This window comes from Gallus gallus, chromosome 5 (genome assembly GCF_016699485.2).
Source record: "Gallus gallus isolate bGalGal1 chromosome 5, bGalGal1.mat.broiler.GRCg7b, whole genome shotgun sequence".
Lineage (NCBI taxonomy): Eukaryota > Metazoa > Chordata > Aves > Galliformes > Phasianidae > Gallus > Gallus gallus.
The window spans coordinates 43,484,762-43,507,848 of record NC_052536.1 but is presented as its reverse complement, the minus strand read 5'-3'; the positions used below and the strand labels follow the sequence as shown (position 1 = coordinate 43,507,848).

General features: G+C 44.5%; 1 protein-coding gene and 2 long non-coding RNA genes across 7 annotated transcripts in view; 2 read left to right on the top strand and 1 right to left on the bottom strand.

Moving 5' to 3' along the window:
• The window catches only part of TTC7B (tetratricopeptide repeat domain 7B), a 120,638-nt gene extending 117,037 nt beyond the window's left edge, over nt 1-3,601 (top strand). For all 4 annotated transcript variants that reach the window (NM_001006484.4, XM_040701037.2, XM_040701038.2 and 1 more), the window contains one exon: nt 2,598-3,601. In NM_001006484.4, coding sequence (NP_001006484.2) covers nt 2,598-2,819 — 222 coding nt within the window. In that variant the 3' untranslated portion in view covers nt 2,820-3,601. The remainder of the gene's footprint in view (nt 1-2,597) is intronic.
• Nucleotides 862-22,387, bottom strand: LOC107053532. The gene is made up of 4 exons (XR_005860304.2): nt 22,322-22,387; nt 14,752-15,009; nt 13,302-13,389; nt 862-991 (listed from the first exon to the last, which is right to left on the bottom strand). It is a non-coding gene; the product is annotated as an uncharacterized LOC107053532 (long non-coding RNA).
• Nucleotides 15,938-23,087, top strand: part of LOC107053531 — a 31,962-nt gene continuing 24,812 nt past the window's right edge. The window contains exons 1-2 of one of the 2 annotated variants that reach the window (XR_006939461.1): nt 15,938-16,159; nt 16,659-16,786. This is a non-coding gene — a long non-coding RNA (uncharacterized LOC107053531). The remainder of the gene's footprint in view (nt 16,160-16,658; nt 16,787-23,087) is intronic. The other variant, XR_006939462.1, reaches the window with a different exon arrangement.

The window sequence follows — 23,087 nt, the reverse complement described above, 5'->3', positions numbered from 1 at the left end:
ACATTTACAGCTAAATGGGTAATGGCCAGAGCTAGCAGCTTTGAGTTTTTAGTTCCAGTTAGGAAGCAAAGGAAATTTACAAGTTAAGGACTATTATAATCTGTATTGACTGTTGGGAAATCTTAGAGGAGTTTTTGTTTCTCTTTTTTATTTTTTTTGCTGAAGAGTTGAGTACAGAGGGCAAGTGTATGCTGACAGCTGGTAGGCTGGAGGTCAGTGTTCTTGGCTGGGTGATGGTGTGGGGTCACTGCAGGATGCTGCTGCGTGATAGACATGCCTGCTCCTTTTCCCACTGCCAATAGTGTAGTGCTTCATAGAGCAAAGTCAGGCGAAGACCACAGACAAAAATATTCTGTGCCTCAGAACTTTAATGAAGTCATTTGGGAAGGAGATACAAGCCGGACACTAGCTGCGTATGACATCTGACCATCATTCTGAGGGAGTAAGTAGGTGAGTCAGAGGATATGATGCCTTCTTTCTCTAGATCACTTGTTATGAGCTCAGCCCACAGCTAATGTTGCTATCCTTTTGATGCTCTACATGAAATGAGTCTAATTTTCTCTCCATTTGTTCTTTAGATGCAAGCATGTCACCCAGATGCTGCTGCCCAGAGCAGGAGTCCTCCTATCATCCCACTGATAGGATATCCAGCGTTCTCCATGCCAGAGAACGTCTGAGTGTTGGCCTCTAAAAGGCAATGGCGTCTAAGTCATGAGGGAACACAACCTGACTGTCCAAGCCAGAGCAGTTCCTTCACAAGTGCTACATGGCTTATATTCTTAGTAAAGTATGGCAGCCATCGAGCAAGGAGTATTTACTTACATTCTGTCATCTGGGTAGTCTCCACTGCACTTTTTTTTCCAAACAGAATTGAGCAGGTTTATTAGAGCTTACTTCTGTTCCAATCAACAGGCTTATGACTGTAAGATTTGGTTGCTTCCTTTGGTCTTGAAAAGAACAGCCTTAATCTTGAGCAGGTGGGGAAAATAGCCTGGGGAAAAACATAATTTGCAAACAACTCACATATCTGATCAGTATGAAATGTACAAATCATCACCCCCCCAAAAAAAGATAATTTTTGAAAATGAGTTAGAGATTCAGGTGTTGAAAATCAGTAACACTTTCCAAGTTTCTAAGGTTGGATGGTTGTACTAAACTGACTGCGTGCAAACCACGCACACACACATACACACACATATAAACAGGTTTCATATCCTTGCTTCATTTTTTGTAGTTTCCCATCTGATACCTACCAATCACTAGTAATCACTTTCCTGCACGGAAAAAAATACCATCTCTGAAAGTTATCTGATTTAATTTTTTTTTAATTGGAAATATTCTTCACCCACTCTGGAAATACTGACTCACTTGGCAGCTAAAAAAGCCCATGACCAGAAAGCCCTCTAGTACCTTTATGACAGAATATCTGCTACGCAAATTAGCCTTTGTTGCATTTATTTATTTACTTGCCAGAACTGTACCGTGTTCCTTTTGTGGTTGTTTTGGGGTGCATGGTCTGTTCTGTTGCTCTATAAGATGCAGCTGGCAGTCTGTGCCTGCTGAAAGCCAGCCTGGTGAGCAGAATTCCAGAAACTCTCAGGCTTTGCATAAAATTTCAGTATTCTCTAATTACTGGTTTTTCAGAGTGAGGATTTGAGGGACAGATTTACAGAGAGAAATAAAAGGTATGGAGGTCTGAGGAGTGGGGGACTGCGAGAGGGGAAGTTGTAAGGAGTCTGTAAGCTTGCAATCGGGACACCTCTCTGGTAAGAAAGATATTTGGTCTGTATGCATTTTGCAATACAGTGCCCAAAAGTAAAAATGCATAACAATGTTACAGTTGTTATAATATTAGAATAATACTCTTTTATTGGGTCACTCTGAAACTTTTCCTGCACAGTGATAATAATGAATACGATGGACGGAGATTTCTACTGCTTCATTCAGACTCTATCATAGTGGACACTCTTGGATAGCATGGTGTTTACTTGGATCCAAGCCCTTAGAGGAAGACACAGAAACTGTATCTAGAAAGTTCCTGAACAGGTTTTCTGCCTGCTGGACCTCTATACTATACTGGTGCATTATTTGTCCCAGGACACTTCCTGTTCTGCAGGTTGAAACAAATGGCTGTTGCCTGTGGAGCTGAACTCAGTTCTCTCACTGCCATAGCTGAGAGTTAATGGTGCCAAGTTCCCATCTCAGGTGTTGCAAGACATGGTCTGGGTGCTGAGATGTGCCTGCAGGATATGAGCACTTCAGGGCATGCACCTTAAGAAAACTTACTCAATCGAGCTCACCACAGAAGCTCAGGTACTTGCTGTTTTTGATGGATGGGAGGAGAGTTTGTTGTTCAATTTGTTTTTTGCATTCCAGTGTCTTTGTTTCTGGTCCAAAGCCACTTGACTGCTTGTTGAATAGCCTGCTTCAACCCTGCTCCATGTCTTTAAATGAAAAAGATGCACATGATATATAGTCTATAGCACTCTGGACCCGTCCACTACCTACATTTCTTTAATTGCTGCAACGTATCATTTGAACTTCAGGACCATCCCACTGTGGCCAGTCTCAACTATTTTTCTGCTGTGTTTTTGCAGGCACTGATACTTCACCAGCTTGGGCGCTATAGCTTGGCCGAGAAGATTCTCAGAGACGCTGTGCAGGTGAACTCCACGGCCCACGAGGTCTGGAACGGACTGGGTGAGGTGCTGCAGGCTCAAGGCAATGATGATGCCGCCACTGAATGCTTCCTGACGGCACTGGAGCTTGAAGCCAGCAGTCCTGTTGTCCCTTTTACAATCATCCCGAGAGTTCTTTGAGAGGATATCTTGACCAACTTATTTTGGTCTGACTTCTGGGTGTGGAAACCCAGTGTTTCAGGCTGCCTGGTAACTGATCAGTTTGAAAAACCTTAGAGCGGCAGGTAACAAACTCATCTTTTGTGGGAAAGTGGCCAAAACGGTGTCATGATGCATTCTGTTGTTAAACTGTGAGGACAGAACGGCTAACCAGAACCAAATCAGTCATATCGCCAATGTTTTTACCCTGGTAGTTTTGAAACTTCGTTATATTGTTCCTGAATGATGTGCCATATTTTGTTAGTGATACTTGAGTGTTACATAAAATTATAATGGAATCAACTACCAAACGTAGAATAATATATTCAAGTTAAAATTCAGTGGCAGAGCAGACTATTTTTAACAAGGCTGTTATGAAAACTGTTTTCTTCCTGCCTCTCAACCTCTTTTGGCCCAAAGTCAAAATGTGAATTTTCTGTTTCCATCTCTATTTTAGTCCAGGCCAGAGAATCAGTTGAGTCCTTGTTTTTAGTTGTTAATAACTGTGATGTGTGGCTAACTGTTATCTCTATTTAGAGCAGAGGCTGAGTACAAGAATATTTATATTTTACCAATGTATGCCTGTTACAAAAAATATATTAGTTATTTAAGTTTAACTTTTTTATGTGAATTCAGAGTTTATTTATCAATGGAAATATGTAAAAAGAACCTCAAATGAAGTATTTACCGACATTCCTTATTCACGACCCACACTTGGCTAAATGGGAAGATTATGTTAATAATAAAATGATTTTTAAATGGAACCTTTTCTGTGCCCTGGTTAAGAGCCTAGAGGGTAATAGATGTCTTGTGAACGCATGCTATTGATGTGGGATGCTATATTCTGTGGTTGGCTGGCCTTGATGATCAGCAACACCAAAGTTAAATGCCTTGACGAGTGACTAGAGAACATAGGCTGCTGTACTCTTTGACAATACTACAGCTGTTTGAGATTTCAGGTCTCCCTAAGTCTTCACTGCTACTCTTTTTTCACTCCTTCCAATCCAGCACTTGTTGAAGCCAGATTATTCTGCTTCTACATAACACATGGACTTTTCCATATATGTTATTAGTGTTTGGGAAGAGCGTGTTAAATATTTATGCACTATTCTCAACATCTCCCATTCTTTAGTTCCCTTGAAGGAAAAGTTGCCTGGTAACATTACTGCCATATCCATAGAATAGGGCCATACATTTAGCAGACAAACGCTTGCTAGAGTTTTCCTGGGATGCACAGATAAGAGTCATTTGTTGTAATGAGCATTCAGGGTGTGCAAGCCAGGGCAGCTTGGTGTCTCCTCATTTAAATAGTGGGCTTGTGGAAGCTGGGAGGATTTCCAGACTCCCCATTAAAGTGAGTGCTCATTGGTATGTGCCTGATGTGTCACAAGAAGCCGTTTCAAAATGCTCACTGCAAGATAGCAGATGATTCAGAAAAATGGCAAATGTTTTTCTTTGCAACTCGCCATAGAGCTTACTCACCTCAGGAGCCTGGAGGATCCCCACTGTGAGATGGGCTCTGTGCACTTCAGTGAGAATCTTTCAATGGCAGAATACTTAAACCTGGGGGAGCTCTTCACTTGTATCTCTTTTTCTTTGGCATTTCTTGTGCCTGTTATTCTAAGTTTACATTCAAGTTATATCTGCTTAATGCTGAGACCATATGTTCCTCGTAAAATGGACCAAAGCAGCATTATAGGCAATATTTTCAGATCTGTTTAAAAATCAGTAGCAATTGTCGTCTTGTTCACTACAGAAATATCAAAGTTTCCCTTTCCCTTCTAAAGTGCCAGTTCTGTGTGCTTTCTTCATGCTGTCCTTGGCATTTCTATTCTCTTTTCTGTTTGCCAGCCATTCTCTCTTTTCTAGTCCCACCTCATAACATGTGCTCTGGGCTGATGTCTTTAGTATCTACTATGTGGTTTACCAAACGTATTGCAAAACCTTCATTTGTTTAATTCAGTTCCTCTGGATCTCTTCTGCTATCCAAGTTCAGTTATTTGTAATACCTTTCACAGATTTGCTCCTTCATAGCATCTATTCACCTTTTATTATAATATCAAAGCATTTCTAGCAAGGCACTTTGCACATAGATCTGAGAGCAGTGGTCATTCTATGGAGAACTTAGAAGAAAAGTAGAGTGTAAGAAAGAGAATCCTGTAACAGCAGAATGTATCATTTATTCTTCTCATTTAATTTACAGTTCTGTCCTCTTTCAATAAACTCCCCGGTGGAAAGGTTAGTACTCTAATAGCATCACGTCTTCTGTTCATGGAGAATTTGTTGCTGCTGTTGTGTAGATCAGGTTCATCTGATCCTTACATTTTCCTTACTCTGGAATCGGTTTTGGTGTTAATCCACAGCCTTGTGCCAACGGGGAACAGCCTTAGGGAAGCTCAGTTATCTATTATTAAAAACTGATTATTGCTGTAAGTCCTTACATTTGGGTGTTTTCAGGCTAAAGTGGAAGCCCTTGCAGCACATGAATTAAACAGCAGCACTTGTTTAAGCATAGTTTTCACCTTAAAACAATGTTACTCAATGTAATGGCTGTGTGACTTCCTCCCCCATTTTTTTTTCCCCATCTATTTGATTAAGAAGACCAAGAATCTTTTTATGTTCAGTATCCATTTTAGTTGATATACAGAAAGATCTCTTTCTCAGGCTGCTTTTGTACCTCAGTCCATAAGTGGAGCTCACAGTGCCGGTGTGAGCACCAGGCCTGGGGAACTGCTCCCCTCCCGCCGAGGTCAGTGCCCTCTGCATCAGGTTTTGCTCTGTGGCCAAATCTCTGTGTGGATGCACAGAGCTGCCTATAGTCTTGCTCCCCCAGCCCGTATCAGAAACAATAGGTGCTCAGGTGGATTATGAGACAAACTGGGGACTGATCCAGCTGCAAACTCAGCCAGCCCCTTTGTCCCTTGGAGTTTTACTGACTTTCCCACAGAAACCTGGTAGGGGCTACAGGTAGTTCTTTGATCTGAGTGACGTGAACAGAAAAGAAGACAGGGCTTTTCCTCCAAAAAACAGCCTGCACTTGCACCAGCTTAACAGTGCTAATGAATTGCGTTGTCAGACATGCCAGCTGTGTATAACTAATGACAAGTTTCACAAGCTCGAGATCTCCAGTCTTTGAATGGGAATCGGGCCTTCATCCAGAAGACTGGAACAGCAGCGTTCAGAGGAGACTCTCCTGTTCTGCACTGTCCTCGCATTTCTCTGAGTGAGTAACGTGTGATGTGCTGAGCACGTGCTGCAGTGTTGTACCAATCTCTGTGGCATGGGGCAAAATGGTTGGATCTGCAGTGCTTAGAAATAACTCAATGAACTGGTTAAAGTTCATCTCCAATTTTGGTATAGACAACCATTTTCACTTCAGGAGTTATTTAGTTGCGTGATTGAGAGAGAGCCACCGGAATGTGAAGACCAATCCAAGTATATCTTTGAAACCTTTTGTCATTATTTATGTGCATTTTAAACATCACAGGCTATTTTTTAAAATGCTATAATTTTCCTTGAAAGCGTTTTTTTTCCTGGATAGATGGTTTTACTGTGGAATGGTAGTGTAAGCCTGGCTAGACAAGAATTGAAGATTTACCTCTAATTCTTTGTTCAGTTGTCAATTAAAATGCCATTGTCTCTCGCCATCAGTCTGGCAACCATCCTATCCCTCCAGCACCAAGTTAAAACCCCTGTATGCTAAAATGCTCTTTCAGCAGGTGTACTTCTCCAGCACTTCATCTGTTTAAGCTCATCATCTCCAGGCCGCGTTCTCTGATGGCAGTAGCAGTTATGCTGGAATGCATTACATTCTGCATGGATGTGTGTCATCACAAAGAGCTGCCTGATGTGAATCTTACTCGTGGCCAACAGGGAAGATAATGAATATTCATTTTTTGCATCAATGTCATTGCTGATTATGTGAATCTTGATGGGAATCCCTCAGACCTGTAGAGCCAGCAGAGGGCTGGAAGAGATATGGCAGAAGATAAATCTGAAGTGAATAAGCAAGAAATGCAAGCCCCAACTTTTGGGAGGAAGAGCATGTGAGTGTCAGTAAGTGTCAGGGCTGTTGGTCAAACCAAGATTTTTCACGTGTCAAGGATGCATGCTTCTGATACGCAGGTTTGTCACCTGGTCGTTCTAGTTCCCTGTTCAAAGCATCTTTGTAGTCAAAGTGCCTCAGCTCCCTAGTTATTATTCCAGAGATCGAGCAGTGTCTTTTAATTTCTAAATCCTTTGAAAAGATATGACCACTTCCAACCGGATCCTATTCCATACTCAGCTGTGGAACAGACGAACACAGCCATCACAGTATTGTTACTTATACCTGAAGTTTTCAAAGTCCAGCAGCTGCCAGGATCTTCTGCACACTGTCCCTGAGGCACAGTGGGAACACAAAACAAAGCTCCCCGAGGTAGGAGAGAGAAGGCTTTTGGCTTGATAGATTTTCATTCGCTTTAAAAATGTGTTTGGAAGAACTGGGTGTAAAAACCTATTTGGACACTAAAGGGTTGATGAAGTGTGTCATTTTGCTGCATTTTCCGTTGTGTCTTTAAAGGCAGCAGGAATATCTTTCTTTAGGAGAGCTTGTCCCTTGCCTGCTTCATCCAGGTACGAAGCTCCGACCCTGCTCTGGACCATTGGGACGCACTCCCTGCTCTCTTGGCTCCTGCTCTGCCTCTAAAATTGTCTCCTCAGGAAAGTGACACTGAGTATGAAGTTACCATTCCAAAGGTGCCTGATCTAGCTGGCTTGAGAAAATAATCAGTAGGTGATAGGTAATGGTGATATTTGTTGGTTATTAGTACAGTGATGTGGCTTTATAAATGCATGAAAGCCATGCATTTTAGCTTCTTTCTGGGGGCTGAGCCCCCTCTGATGTGAGTGACGCAGCAGGACAGGGCTGGTCAGAGCAAACCAGGGCAGGACAGGGAGGCTGTGCCCTCCTTGCCACCACGGGGAGACCTGAGCTTCTTCACAGGCTTTCCTGCTCCAGTCTGCAAGTGCTCACGTTGCTGAAAGCAGTTACAGATGCATTTTATACTGTGAGGCCCCTCCCATCTTTTTGCTCTGAGTTCCTCTGAGCGTTCGCTTCAGCTCTTGCGAAGCTGTCTCCTCTACAAACAGGTTTTATTTTTTCTGATGGAAAGCTGGAGATAAGGAGGAAAAAAAAAAAAAAAAAAGGAAATTCTGACCCCAATTTTTACTTCCAGTGTAGATCAGACGCATATCAAAAAATTGAGCCTGAGACACTATCAGTGCAAGCTTTCCCAAGGTCGTTTTCAAAAGAGCACCAACTGCTAGCACAGGACTGGAGGGGGCAACAGAGGCCATAAAACATGACTGCCCCATTCACTTGCTTTTCAGCTGTCCTGCTCATAGAGCTCTTTACCTGCAGTAGATCACCAACATTTTGGTGATTTTCATCAACCAAATATGAGCAATATTTTTTTTTTTAAGGATCCTTTCCAGACAGCACTTCCTTCTCTTTTTTCTCTTTAATTGTGCAGGCAAGTGTTTAGGGTGACAGCTAAACTCCCGGGTGCTGGAAAACAGGAATATTGGCTGCAACTGCAGGGCAGGTCCTGTAACCTAAGCAGCAGCAGCTGCACTGGCTGCCTGACACAGGACCCACGCACTCTTCAGCCAAAATCACTCCTTCCACACATGTGCTTCAGGAAGAAGTCCGGCTCTCCTGACAATCCCTGCTTCCATGTTACTTCTTCACACTTGTGGCCAGACTGCAGGAAGAGGCAGCATTCTGACAGGGCATGTGTGCAGCTGCAGGTGCTCCTGCCTTAGGGCTGCTGCCTCCTGTGAGAGGCTGCAGGGTTGGGCCACCTGTGGCAGACACTGTGTGGAGCCCAACACACCTGCATGTGAACAGTCACCCCATGATGTGCACTGAGTCAGCCAGCACAGTATCTAAAGGATTTAAAATAGAAAGGCAGTAGGCACTAGCTGCCTCTGGCTTATGAAAAGCCCTGGAGAAGGCCCACCAACAGATAGAAACAAACCCTTGCAGGGTTCACATCCTCTGCTGTCAGAGAACTGCATCAGCTTCTTAATCAGCCATTGTGGGTTAAAGACTTCACCTGAAGGATTATCTACTGCAGGGATGAACTTCAGTAACACGAAGGCTTAACCAAGACATGGATTGTATGCCAGGTTGGTGTGCAGCTTCATGCTATGCCTAACCCAAAATACTTTCAGTTGCTTTTGAATGGGAGATCTTAGCTCCACAGCTGTTTTGCTCACGTTGGGTTACATCTGAGGAGTGTAAGGCTACTGGCTGAGTCAGACCAGCTCCCTGTGCTTGTTGCCTTCATTTTTTTTTTTTAATTTGCTTTAAATGTGGAGGAGGAAATGTGGAAATGGGGAGGAAGTGTGAGCCCCTTTCAGAAATAGCCTGTAATGAGGTAGGTTGGATTATGCACACTTTAAATTTTCACTATTGCTTCCTTTACCATTTTCATTAAAACAAAGGCAAAAGTAAGGTGACTGAGTGCGAGTTAGCTGGTCTTGCAGTTCCCAGCTGTGTCTCACCCACAAATACTTGCAAGGCTCTTTTGCTGCCCTTGCTCCAGCATACTGTGTTTGCCCTGAGAAACACTGTAGAGAAGAGCACATTGGGATTTTGTTCCCAGCTGAGATGCCTTTGCTGTGAATAATATCCTGAGGTATTATGCTGCTGCTGTCTCCTGTTACATTATAGTTTGAAAAAATAGAGAGTGGGTGATAATAGAGATACTCAGGAAAGTTAAAATGCATTCACTACAACTGTGATGAAGATAATCCATAAGATAAAAATATACATAGGTTGCTCTGAAAGCACTGCCTCCTCTTTATTTTCATGGAAAGCACAACAAACAGCAGAAGAACACTATTTGATAGTGTTTTGGAGCTGAGAATTTGCTCTATTTTTCAACATAGTCAACACCATTAGCTGTGCAATTTTTACCAGTGATGAACAAGAGCCTGCATGCTGTGCTCGTAAAGATCTGCACCAGGGGAGCTGACCCACTGTTTCATGGCTGCTATGATGATGTCATTGCTAGGAAAATGTTGCCTATGCAGTCCATCTCTCATCAGCCCAAACAGATGGAACTCAAAAGGTGCCAAATCCAGGCTGTATGGTGGGTGTGGTAGGACAGTCCAGACAGGATTGGCAGAGTGCTCCACAGTCTTCAAACTGGAATGAAGCCTGGCATTATCGTGTTGCAAGAAAAACCTCGTCTTCTTCTCTGGCCTGACTCTGGAAAGTTGAACGTCAGCTTAGTCAGCATTGTGATGTAGCCGTCAGAGTTGATGGTTTGCCTGTGTTCCAGGAACTCCAAAAAGGATTACCCCTTTCCTATCTCAAAAAGACAGTGCACATCACTTTAAATGCTGAGGGCTGCACAGTGCACTTTTTCTTCAATGGGGAATTCACATTGACACTCCCTGAACTGCCATTTTGACACCAGCTCTTAGGGTAACACCACAACTTGTTACTGGTAATGACGTGATCCAGGAAACCGTCACCTTCAGCCTTGTGTTGGTTCAGTAGGTCCTGACAAAGTTGCATACAGTGTTCTTTCTGTTCCAGTGTGAGCAATCATGAGATCCACCTGCTGCAAACTTTGCGATATTCCAATATTGCCACCATTGTTTCCAACACATTGAAGATGGTATTCAGTTCTGTACACAGTACTCTGGTTGAAATCCACCAGTTCACATGGGTTAGGTGATTGAGATGCTCTTCATTCAGTGGTGTGACAGCTGTGCATGGCCATCTGAAACATGGCTTGTCTTTCATGTTGCTGTCACCACTGCTGAAACACATCACCCACTGCCTCACTGTGTGCTCACGTCCACTGTTTGGTCTCCATCAACGCTCAGCAAGCATTGGTGAATGTCAATAGGTGCCATTTTTTTCTGCACAGAGGAATTCAGGGACACCTTTGCTTCACCCCCACTTTCATGTCAGACGCTGCCTCTGCTGCCATCTGTCACATGGCAACAGAATGGAAGGAAATACTGGTGGAAAGGTTCAGCCTCTACTGCCGTACTACCAACATCTGCTTCTGATGCTGTGGACCAACACAATAAAATAGGAGGTATTAATTTTGGAACAGCCCTTCAAGAGTGAGTGCCTGTGATCAGAAATAGTGTTGACTTTGGTCCTAGTAACTTACAAATGCATCAAGAGAATTCGTAAGTAGTTGTCTAACAGGAATCTAAACTCATATCCACCAGCTTTACTACAAACATTGGAGGAAAGGGGGCAGAAATCACACAGGTCACAACCAAGGACTCAAAACAACTCTTATGGCCAACATACCTCAGTGTGTATCAGCCTCACCCCACGATTCTTATCTCAGACCTTGGTTCCCAGTCTGTAGAGAGTTTGAGTAGGAAGTGATGCTATTGCACAACTATTTCCCTTCCTGGCCCCAAAATGGACTTCATTTGTGATTCTTGGCCATTATTAGAACCAAACACTGTGCTGCATATCACAGGTTGCAGTTTTTTAATCATTCTCTTTCTTGCAGGTCTGAAGTAGGCCACTAGTAACATGGGGTGCTGGCACATGATGGACTGACCATACTGACAGCCTGACTGTGCTTGTGAGATTGCTACATCAGAATTCAGCCTTCACAGACATTTCTAATAGGATTTCCACTGAGTATGATAAACAGCAGCATTTGGGATGCTGTCTTAGAGCACGTAGAGAGCAACATCACCCGTGGATCTTATTCTTGGTTGAAAGAAAAAGAACCTGTGCCAATAGAGAAGGATGTTTTGCCTACCCCGAGATATTCTCCAGGTACACCTGGTGCACAGTGAGCCTGCACTGTTGTAACGCCTGAAGGATCTACCAGCAACAGGCCCTCCTCCTGGTCTGTCTGAACTCATTTGCCCAAAGAGCCTTGCTCTATCTAGAAAATTCACATAAGGATACAAACACGGAGATAGGCCACAGAACACACTGAAGCAGTTAAATGTCTAAAAGGTTTTAGCTAAAGGTGAGAAAATAATCAATTTTCACAAGTATTCCGTGTTCTCTCCAGACTGTTTCCACTAAATGAGAGGGTACAGTCATAAGACAGCTGATGAGAGCTCCTGAAGGCTGGCACATGCTACAGAAAAGTTGGACTTTCCAACATCATGGAGGAAATTCATATTATACTTTTTCTAAGCAGTTCAAAAGCAGATGTAGATTTTGCCCCCTTTTTATTTTTATTCTATTCCCAGTATGTGTTTACCTATGCCCTTGTCATTACGTGATGCTTCAGAGCCCTTTCTGCGCAAAAGGTAGCACGGATCAGTGACAAACGCTGCCTCCATCCTGCTCCCTGTCCTTGAATTTCCATTTCACTGGCGAGTGGTGAACAATACGCACCGACAGCTTTTGTGTCCTGATTCCTAGAAGAAAGCATCCTCCTGAGAGCAGCCTACAAGGCCCCAGAGGCTCAGGCACAGCAGCAGCTGCAGCATACATGGAATGGGGGTGGTATAAATAGCTTGCTGGAATAGAGGCAGGATAATTACATGGTGTGGAGAGATGGACAGAGCTACAGCATTCAGGTTTAGCTTGATTCTGTAATATGCACTGTTTCAGCCAACAGTAGAATAGTATCAGGCAATCCTCAAATTGCCAGTTTTTCCTCATTTGGAACAATACAGGTTTTCTGAAGCTTTTGCAGAAATTTTACTGTGGCATCAATGACTTCATGTTTTGTCACTGACTTACCAAAAAACAACAACAACGACAAAAAAAAGGTGCAGCTATTCCACAAGTCAGAGACCCTGCTCTCTCCAAGCTTCACTTGCCACATGCTGACAGGGGCCTTGCTCTGTGTGCCATCTGGCTTTCATGAATCCCGTCTTCCTTTCAGGACAGCTAGCTTCAAAAGGGGAACGTTTTCTCCTTAATTACCCTCCTCCTTACCCTGTTGAGTGATTGCCCTCCTCTGTGCCATAGGACCTATGAGTCCAAATGTTCTTCATCTAAATTAAGCAAGACTTGGACTGTCCTATTTACCGGGCACAGGCTCTAACCTTCGGGCCTTCATAGCCCAGCAGGGCTGACAAGGGGTGTTGCGTTGTATTACTGCTGCTCTGGCATGCAAAGTTGGGCATGGCCTGAGTACATTGGCACACCAAGCCCGATGGAGCTGTGGCAAAGCAGGTGCTCATCCATTGCTCCAGAGTGAAAATGGCAACAAATGCTTGTCTGAGGTCTCACTTGTGTCGCCAAAGGGAGGTGCTGGCTGAGCCCAGCCACTCCACTTGGCAGCACCAGGTCCCTGCTTGAGAGCCATAGGCAGACAAGCTGCTTCAGCATTACAACCTGCTGCTAGCCTGCTGGTGACGACTTGTGACTGTCACTGCTCTGTACAGATCACTGTCAGATAGACACATAGCATTCATAACAAAAACTCATTCTGAATCCATCCCCTAGCAACAAACTCTTACCATCCTTTTGCTGATGCAACAGCTGAAGATTGGGCACCGCTACCATCAGAGTTGTGTGACTCAGTTGAAGCCCTTCAAATCCTTAGACCTGAGGAAGAAGGTAACCATTAATGAATATAACCTCAGACAGGAACAAACAGGCCAAAGAATGGTTGAATATCCTGGGTTGGAAAGGACCCACAAGGACCACTGAGTCCAACACCAGGCTCCACACAAGACTACCTAAAAACTAGGTCACCAGAAAGCACTGCCCCTCTGCTCCCTGTGAGGAGCTGTAGGCTGCCATGAGGCTTCCCCTCAGCCTGCTCTGGACTGAGCACACCAAGGGCCCTCAGCCACTCCACTAAGCCATTCTTTAGAGCCATTTACTCCAACATCTCAAGCTCCCGGGACCTAGTAAAAATGAAACTACAAGCCAGGAAGCCCAAGTAAATAAAAAACTACCACAAACTTCATTAGTGCACTAAGTCACTTTTAAAAGAAAGGCTTAAGTTTCATTATCTCTGGAGGATACAAGTGTGGCACACCTAGCAGGCCGTGAATCCACTGTCTATCTTGCTAGTGAACAGTCTCCAGAGTAAAGGTCTGAGAAATCAGCCCTTCTAATGAATGGAGTGAGATTTGAAAGGCCTACAAGGAAGATCCCCACTGTGTGCTGGGTTGCATCGCCAATAGCCCCACAGCATTTCAAGCAGATACTGCTGAGTGGCAGACACTTTCTGTGATGGCTGACATTAAAGAAAGCCCTGAATATGCATGTTGCCCTCTCTCCTGACAGCTGAGTCTCTGATGTAGTGAAATGCATAACATCTGCCAAAGGAGCAAGCCCTCCAGAATAAATTAGCATCTGCTTAGGATGTGAGCTTGTACCCTTTGACTGGCTGAGACCAGTTAGGAGACCAGCAAGGTAACATGGATATCCATTCTGCATTCTCAAGTCCATGGAAACCTGATAAAAGTTAAAATTCTGCTGCAAGCAGGAAGAGGGCAGGGGAGCCTCATGGGCATTGCCAATGTTCAGATCCTTCATGGCAGTGTGGGATTTGTTCACAGCAATTCCCAGGTGATCAAAGGAAAGCAAAAAAAAAAAAAAAAAACAAACTATGTAGAGATTTCCATCAACCTCCACTGGCAAAATATAATTCCCTCTGTGCATCATTGAAAGGCTGCAGGTATTAGCAGGCTCCGCTGATGGCACTGCTGAGGGCACAACCCAGCTCTCTGCAGGCCATCAATTACTGACGCTACGCTCTTCTGCATCACTGAAGGAGGGGGGTAACTGTCAGAGAAACAAACACCCCACTATTCAAGGTCTGCATCCAGGAGGTGAGCAATTCCTCTTTGAGTCCAAAGTGATCAGCAGGAACCTTAAAGTGCATATTTAAGACATTTCAAGCTGATGGAGAAGCGATCAGCAAAGACGTCTGCCTCTATTTGAATCCCTCCTCACCTGAAGTTGGAAATCTGACGCCGAAGGAGACCTTGGGATCTTGCATCCCTTTTGTCCATTGTGGGGCAGCACTGCCTTTTCCTTGCTCGACAGATGCAGTGAGGTCCTCCAAGCAACAGGCTCCTCACATCTTCCAAGGAAACAGGCAATTCCCAGAGGTTTGCCCTTCTTCCTTCACAGAATTTATTGTTCAGGCTATGGCTCAGGTCACAGCCCTGGCTAGCACAGCTGCCTTCATTGACTCAGTGGGACTGCTTCCTACCAAAGAGAGGGGGAAACTCGCTGAATTTTAATCACATTTTGGCTGCCAATTCCAAGGCCAGGAAAATACTTGTTTACATGATTAGAAACAAGATGCGTTGCATACACATATTCTCTTCAGCAATTAGTGCCTGAGCATAGGCAGACAACAACCTCCTGGCTGAATACAATGCAAATCCCTCAGCTGTGACATTCTGGCACTTTACCTCCAGGACCCTGGTGTTGCCACACCTGCCTCTCTGGCACTCAGAACCAGTGCAAGAGAACTGTGGGCCGATTTCCTGTTTTGACTATAAAAAAAATATAATATGCTGGGCAGCCAACAAGCCCTGAGCTTTAAAAGCAGTTAGAAGAAAGAGGGAGCCTGTGTGCATCAGATGGAGCTGTGGTTTGGTTAGGGACAGCTTCAGCTATCCAAAAGGAGCAACTGAATGGAAGTCAGTGAGCCAGAGTGCTTCAGAGGAAATCAAAATTGAGTTCTTCATGTCTGCAAAGAGCAGAGACCAAGGACAGCCACAGACTGTAACACAGGCAGACCCTCAGAGACAAGAATCCTGCTGGTAAATCCCTGCCAAATTGGCAGTATTCTCTGCAGTCAGCAGCCATGGTGTTTCTTATGGGAGGGCTCAGAAATGCAAACCACAATGCAGCTGCAGTCCAATTTCTGATTTTCACAGCCTGTGACCCCCATCAAATAACCAGGTGTGTGTTGGATCTCTCTGTCCTTCACTCCACGTCTCTCTTTAACACACTCTCTTTAATACAACTGTCTAAAAGCAACCTTCATTAGTGATGCTGCCTCTACAGGTATCTTTCACAGCTCATAAGCTATTGCACAGAATGCAGCATATGTGCTTTTTTTAATCCTGCAATAACTGGCAAAACCCTCTGATTCCTAAATCTTCCATAATAAGTTGCAAGCATCTCTGGGTAACAACTCGCAGACAAGCTAAGAATAGAAAAGTCAACCACTGAATTTCATATTTTGCTTTTCATTTTTTTTCTTGGACATGCTCACTATGTCAAGCGGTTGCATTTCCTGTGAGGTCAGGCACCAGACAATAGCTTTCCAAGAGCATGGAAACAACAGAAACCCATGAAACAATCCCACATCCAGAAGCACGGAGCTGCTGGCACTCACTGAAAGGTCGGCCCTAAAAGCAGCCTGTGTTGTCTCTCTCCTCTCTGTCTTCTTTATGCTGATATTTCATTTCCAAGTACCTTCCTAAGCTGTCTGCTTTTATCTGCTCCCGCTACTTACAGAGCCTCCCCAGTTTTCTCAGGCTGTGCATTCCTCAGTGTCTTGCTCCCACTCACTTCTGAGATTAATGCTGTGTAATATTCCAGAGCTATCACATTCTGTTACTGGGAGCTCATCTTGTTCTTTCTGAAAATCAAATTTAAATTAAGGAAAAATTGAAAAGCCTGCATATGTAAGTAAGTGGATATACACATCTAGGATCAAGTAGCACCAGGGGGTAATAAAGGACTATTTTGCCTGATGTGGCCAGCCATTTCAATACAAAAAAAAAAGGGCTCTTCGCTTTATTTAGGTGTAGGCTTGTGACTTGTATAAGCTAACACAACTCAGCATGCAGTGAAAGGACTGCCTAATTAGGAGCACCCATGTTTTGATTGCCCTGCAGGTTTCCTGACTAGGTCAGCAACATGGCAGAGACTGCACTTGCTCAAAGCCTGAAGGACGTTGGGAGGTGGAGTGAAGAGGCCATCCCGCTTCTCAGACACGCCATTGATGATGAGCGATCAGCTCTAGGTAAGTCTTGCCGCAATAAGATGGTGCTATGATTCACCCCTTTGGGCTGGGAGCCAGCTTGCTCAACAGCACAGCAATCACATTCTTGCACTGCTCGGGACACAGGCAGGAGGTAGGTAGGAAACTGGGCTCATTTTGCTAGTAAATTACTGTTGAGCATCTTGATGCGTCTTCCTCCAGCACCTGCAAGGCTGTGCTGGAAGATGGGCACCCTGCTCATGTCTGTTCCCAGCAGGCCTGGATCTGTCCTTGCCATGCCCCACAAGCAGACCAGCACAGCACAGCACAGCAGCTGGCTTCATCACCAAGCATGGTGAGAGTAAGCACTTTCCACTCACATTTGCACTTCCCCTCAGAACAGATGTTGCTTCTCTGCCTTTCAATGGAGTAAATGCCATGAAGTACTACAATGGTAGTTAAAAATGTACTTCCATACTACGTCATAGAAGAGCAGGCTAATAAAGATGACTAACTCCCATGCTTCAGAGTAAGGGAAATGAGTTCCCTGGCAGACCAAATTAGGTGGCATGTCATTACTAACTGTTCATACAGCAGCCTAGTGGGTACAGGGCAGTTTGCAGACAGGTCTCCTGATCTGCAGAGTATAATGCACTATTATGTGACTCAGAATGAGGTTTTCCCTTCTAGGAAAGGTAGTTTCTGTGGACTGGAGCTGATTAAACCTCCTTTGCTCCATACCTTTTCTGGTCAATGCTTGGCTGGACAAAGCTCTCTCTGTGCCTTTCTGGAGAAAGAATAAATCACCTTATTCCCACACCTGTTGAACTCAGCTGCCAGCCAGTATTTGCAATAAACTGAGAACTTCTAAACTCTGCCTGGCTTGAGAGTCCAACAAAGAGGTCAAAAAGGAGAGAAGCATTGTGTGCTGTGCAGAATGCTGGGATATTTGCCAAGATCCAGCACAGTTTTTTCTCCAGCCAGTCAAGGGACACAGAATCTTTTCCAGATGCTGTTGTCCAATTCAGAGCAGTTTGGCCAAAAGCAATATTCTGGAGGAATCCACTCTGCTCTGAATTTGGATTTTATTTTTAGTCAGACTGTCTGTCCATCTTTGCAAGGAAGAAAATATCATGCAGTCCATGCTCATGCATCCACAGAAATATTGCTTTGAGACATACTGCAGTCAGAGCAATCCCTACCACTGATCCTCCTTCACTTAGATGCAGTCACAGTACCCCTCATCTGTTTGTATGGTGTCCAACTCATATGGAAACCTCAATGTCCTGGCAGTGGGGCTCACTCCCCAGCACCCTTTGCCCCAGTCTGGCTTCTGCAGAAGGTCACTTTCCTGCCACCTGGGTCAGAGGGAGGCAGCAGCAAGCAGCAGACCTTCCCCTCTGCTGTCCTGGTCCTGCCTGAACTTCTCCTTGGCACCAGGCTTCTCTGCAGAAGAACTTCTCCAGCATTGCAGCAAGCAAGGACTCACCATCTATTTCTGCAGTCATTTCTGCCTCTCGCTTGTGATTAACTAATTTCTTCATGTTGGCAAATTTAAAGAACAGGCTTGCAGAAGCAAAAGGAGAAAAACAGAAACAGTTTTCTATGTGAAGTCCCTTGGAAAGTGTCGCATGATCCCAATAAAATGTATAATTCCAGGGCTTTTTGATAGCCAAGGCTTTACCCCAGTGCAACATCATATCCTAGCACTGATCACATTCAGCTTTCACTAGCATCCACAGATACCATTCTGCTCCTTTCTCTCCCCTGCCCTCAGTCCCCCATTCAAGGATCTCCAGACCCTTGGTTCATTCCTCTCTGAACAATATTAGGAAAACCAGCTGGCTGCCCTGGCAGACCAGTGCATTAGGCCAGCTCAGTGTCATTCAGAAATGTAATGAAGGTCTCCATAGAAACACAGTTTCAAGATAGATTACCTGGACTCACAGAGGTGCAGTGCTCTGGTCACAAACTAATCCTGCTTAGGGAAAATCCAGGCAAAACAGCAGCAGAGAGGGATGCTGCTACTTAAAGCTACTAGAAAGCGCAGTCTGAGATTTGTCATGTACACCTTTCCAGGTACTGGCTTTCTAATTGCTTTCTTCTTATAAATGGGTCTATCATTCGTACAGCTCATAGAAAATGACAAGCTTATCATAACCTCCCTGCACAGGCATCCGACAGATGCAGAGTGGCAATTTCCTATGACTGCTGAGGCTCAGTGACAGATCTCTGTGCCTGTTGCTCTCAGTGATGCTATATCTCATTTAACAGATCAGACTGCAGATGAATGAAAGAGTTTCAGTACAGGAACTGTGGGCACCACCTGGACTTTTTGCCCAGACTCCGGGCTACACCCAATCTTTCCGGATGCAAAAGACATTGGATATAATTTATCATAATTTTACTTCTGCTTACAAACCAGAACGCGTAGCCTCCCGTTTCATTCCTCAATAATGTGTTAATTGTACATATAGGCATTTGCAGACCACTAACAGGCTTCCTACTTTTCTAATGCACTGCAAAAGAATGATCTAAGGGTTTAGCTGAGATGATAGCTTGAATTCTCTATGTAAAAGCTTTCACAGTGAACCCAGCAAGCAGAGCAGCTGAACAAGCCCACAGTATCTCCACTGCAGTTTGATGGGTTGCAGCACTGGGACAGCACTCAGGCACCAGTGCCTGCACGCAGGCAAGCTCCCAGGAGCGGACATGCTGAGCCCAGAGGATGTGCTGCTGCCAGATGCACACAGTAGCATCAAGGAGCTGCATCTGCCAGAGCCACGCTGTTCTCTACTGCTGCTGGTTCAGTGTCCAAGTGGCTGAAGCACCACACCTATCAGTCCGCCATGTGGGACAGGGGGCACCACAGGTTACCTTCAGCAAGGTAAGACTGCAGACAGACTTGGTGTTACCTAAGTCCTCTATCAGCACGAGATAAACGGATCTTGCAAACCCAGGAAGCAAGAATCCAGTTTTATTCTCACCTCACGTGAGTTTATAGACCCAACAGTATTACAGCATATTCAAAAATTGCCATCATTTAAAATGATTTTTAAAATGATATAATACCTATAATTGTCTGAATCTCAATCCTTATTACTACCTACCTACTTCTAGAAGGCACCAGTTTAACTGAGGACAGCACATTGCTTTGCAAACCCTAGAAGAAGACTAAACACCTACAGGGAATTGGATCTGGCATCCAAAAACTCTGAGCAATGGAGCTGACAGATGGCCAAGGTGATGAAGACATAGGTTTCTGAAGCTGAGACCTCTCAGACATGTAGGTCTGCACTACATCAGCCAGAAATCCCACTCCTCCCACCTCTCTTTGATAGGCTACTGCACACACAGCAGCGTTGTTCTCATCGCTGGGCAGACAAACCCTTTCTCCTTGCCCTTGGGCCCTCTCCACAGCCAAGTGCAGCACCCTGGCTGCACAGCTGCCACTCTCTGCGCATGCAGTGGGGATTGCTGCTGGAAACTCCCCTCATTCCACCCCTACCTCAGCCCCAGTGAGGCATGGGGCGTCATATCCTCCCTCTCTGCTTGTGAGCCAGCATTACCTGCAAACCTTACGTTCCTACCACAAAGCTTCCTTCCTCAGCAGGCTGGAGGCAGGAAGCACTGCCTTGGGTGTTGCTTACAAAACACGCACATATCCAGATACACTCAGATGAGTGTATCCTCAGCCGTTTCCTCCTCAGGAAGCTGCCCAAGAATTACCCTACTTCTCACTTGGCTCCTTGCCACGTCCCTCCGTGACATCACTTATGGTAACAAGCCTAAACTTTCCCAGCTTGCAAAATGGGATTGAATCATACTTGCCTGGTGTCATGCACCAATTTACTAAACAGTAAGCATTCAGCTTACAGCAGATACAACGATAATTAGAGCTAACAAGGTGCATTGTTAAGGCACAGTGATCTAATAGGAAAAGATGTGGTGCTCCACACCAGCCTTTAGGTCCTCAGCCTGAAGCATTGTATTTCTCACCTTTCCAGGGACCATCTGACACCATAAGGGATGGGGACAGAGTTGAGAGCAGCCCAGATTTAGTGATACCCCAGAAACACAACCTGTAGCTTCCCCAGGTGAAGCAGCAAATGAGAATTGGCAGTGAGCATTTTGGAGCCTTGCAGAAGCTCCTGAGGGAATGGGGAAGGTTTCTGGGTGACAGAAACACAGGAGGGAGGCGATTGTCAGAGATCTTCTGGAAAGACTCAGGAAGGAAGTGGGAGTGCAGCTTCCTACTCAGGACAGCAAAGTTTGACCGCTGTTCAATTTCCCTGTGACTCAAATGGTATTTCTTAAAGCAGCCCTTCTTTCGGTGACTAAAAATTCACAATTGCTAAACCAGAGGAGAGTGCTGACTAATGCTGCACTAGAGGATGCATCCTCCTCTTGAGGATAAGTTGGTACAAGCACGGATTTGAGGATGAGGTAGACAGGACTTCCAGGGTTACCCCATCACAGCTGACTTACAGCTCCCATACAGGGTGTTTTCTAAAGTGTAGAAAAGATGAGCAAAACAAGGCAACTTCTGTAACTGCATTACCATCTACAAGAACAACACTTCTAAGGGATGGTTGGTCTGGGTGATCCTATGGGTCTTCTCCAACCTCGGTGATTCTATGACCTATAAACTCAATGGCAAAATTTTTTGAGTCCTCATACAAAAAGAGAATGAAAACCATTAGCAGAAACCACACGACTTCCCTGAATTAATTTCACCTGAACATGAGCACATCATCTGGAAAAGCATCCCATCCCTGCGTTGTGTTCAGTGATCACAGCTTTTGGTAAGCAATGGTAATGGGAGGTTTCTCTGACCATAAAAACACTGGGTTTTATTTCCAGGCTGAATGCATTGAGATGGACCCTCCTTCCCTTTGCTGTTGCTGTACAGCTCTGTCCTGCCAGACTGAAAACACCTACAAGGGTGTGTTCCTGACACAGGAGCTCTGGTACTGACTCACTCTCCAAGCCACTCATCATATCATACTCCACTTTAATTACATACCATTTTTTCTGTTTGGTTTTTTTTTTTTTTGAATCAAAATTCTGTGTTCTCCCAAAGCAAATGCCTGAACGAAAACTAAACTTAAACATATTAGTACTTCATCTTTCCCGTCAAAATTATAATCCCCACAAAGAAAATGTCTCCAATTGATCTAACAATTTTAACTGTCATTTATTAGTTACCCTTTTAAAATAAAGAACATCATTTGGCTGTTCCATTATTTCACCTGCACATTAAGGTCAGAAGTAGACAGCTCATTTATTCTTTTTAAATATTAGTAAAAAAAAAACCATTTTTTAAAGTTTTTTTTAAACATTTCCCCAGCATTACAAATCAGCACTTTCACTTCCATAGTTCTTGTTCAAAAGCCTTTTGGGCTACTTTTGGACAAAAAAAAAAAAAAAAAAAAAAAAGAAACACCCAAAAAAGCTCCCCCAAAAAACCCCATCCACATTTCCTTTCTGTCTTGCAGCATTTACAGTCAGTAAAGTACAGTTGGAAAGAGTATCATAGCAAGATGGCACAGAAACAAACAGAGAAGGAATACTCACCTGTATCCAAAGATTTAGGCTCACGATGAAAAGCTCTACAAAGGACGGATCACCAGAAAGAGATCCTTCCCCAGTGGCAGTCAGCCCTTAAATGGGGTCCTGGAGGGGTGCAGCCAGGTTTCAGCCCTTCCGGTCACACAGCTGAATTGCCTTCACCTGTGCTCCCAGGGCTGACCCAGTCCTTACCTCAGGTGATCAATCAGTGGTTCAGGCTGTGACTCAGCAGTTCCCATACAAGCATTTATATCATCATTTAGCTTTCTTTCCCCATCATCCTTGATCCCTCGCCCTTACCAGGAACTGTGCTGAGTATTGGTCTGATAACACTGTTACAAATAGTTTTGTCCTAAAGTATGTTTAACAAAACCTCATCAAAGAAAAGCCTTATTTTCTTTACTAGGCTTATGGCTCAGGCTGATTTGCTCTTTTGAATTTACTTATTTGCCGCTGTTCTCCTGCAATAGAATGTATCTATTCGCCACATTTCAGCTAGCGACAGCAGGAGCCATCTTTGTGTTGAGGACACGTCCCTTCCCCAGGGAGTGCCCATCCAGCACCTCAGAGGAGGAAGGTGGTCAACAGGTGCAGGAGGCAGTCACACCAGGAAAGGGAGGAGCCCGGGGTCAGAAAACTTCAAGCTAACTTGGCCTCTTTTAGTTAAAAAGAAGCAGACTGGCCAGGGAATAGCAAATTAGTAACCAGTCTGACACTGTTTGTCTTTCTTCTGATGGATGAGCCATTTTCCCCCTCTCCTTCAGACTAATAC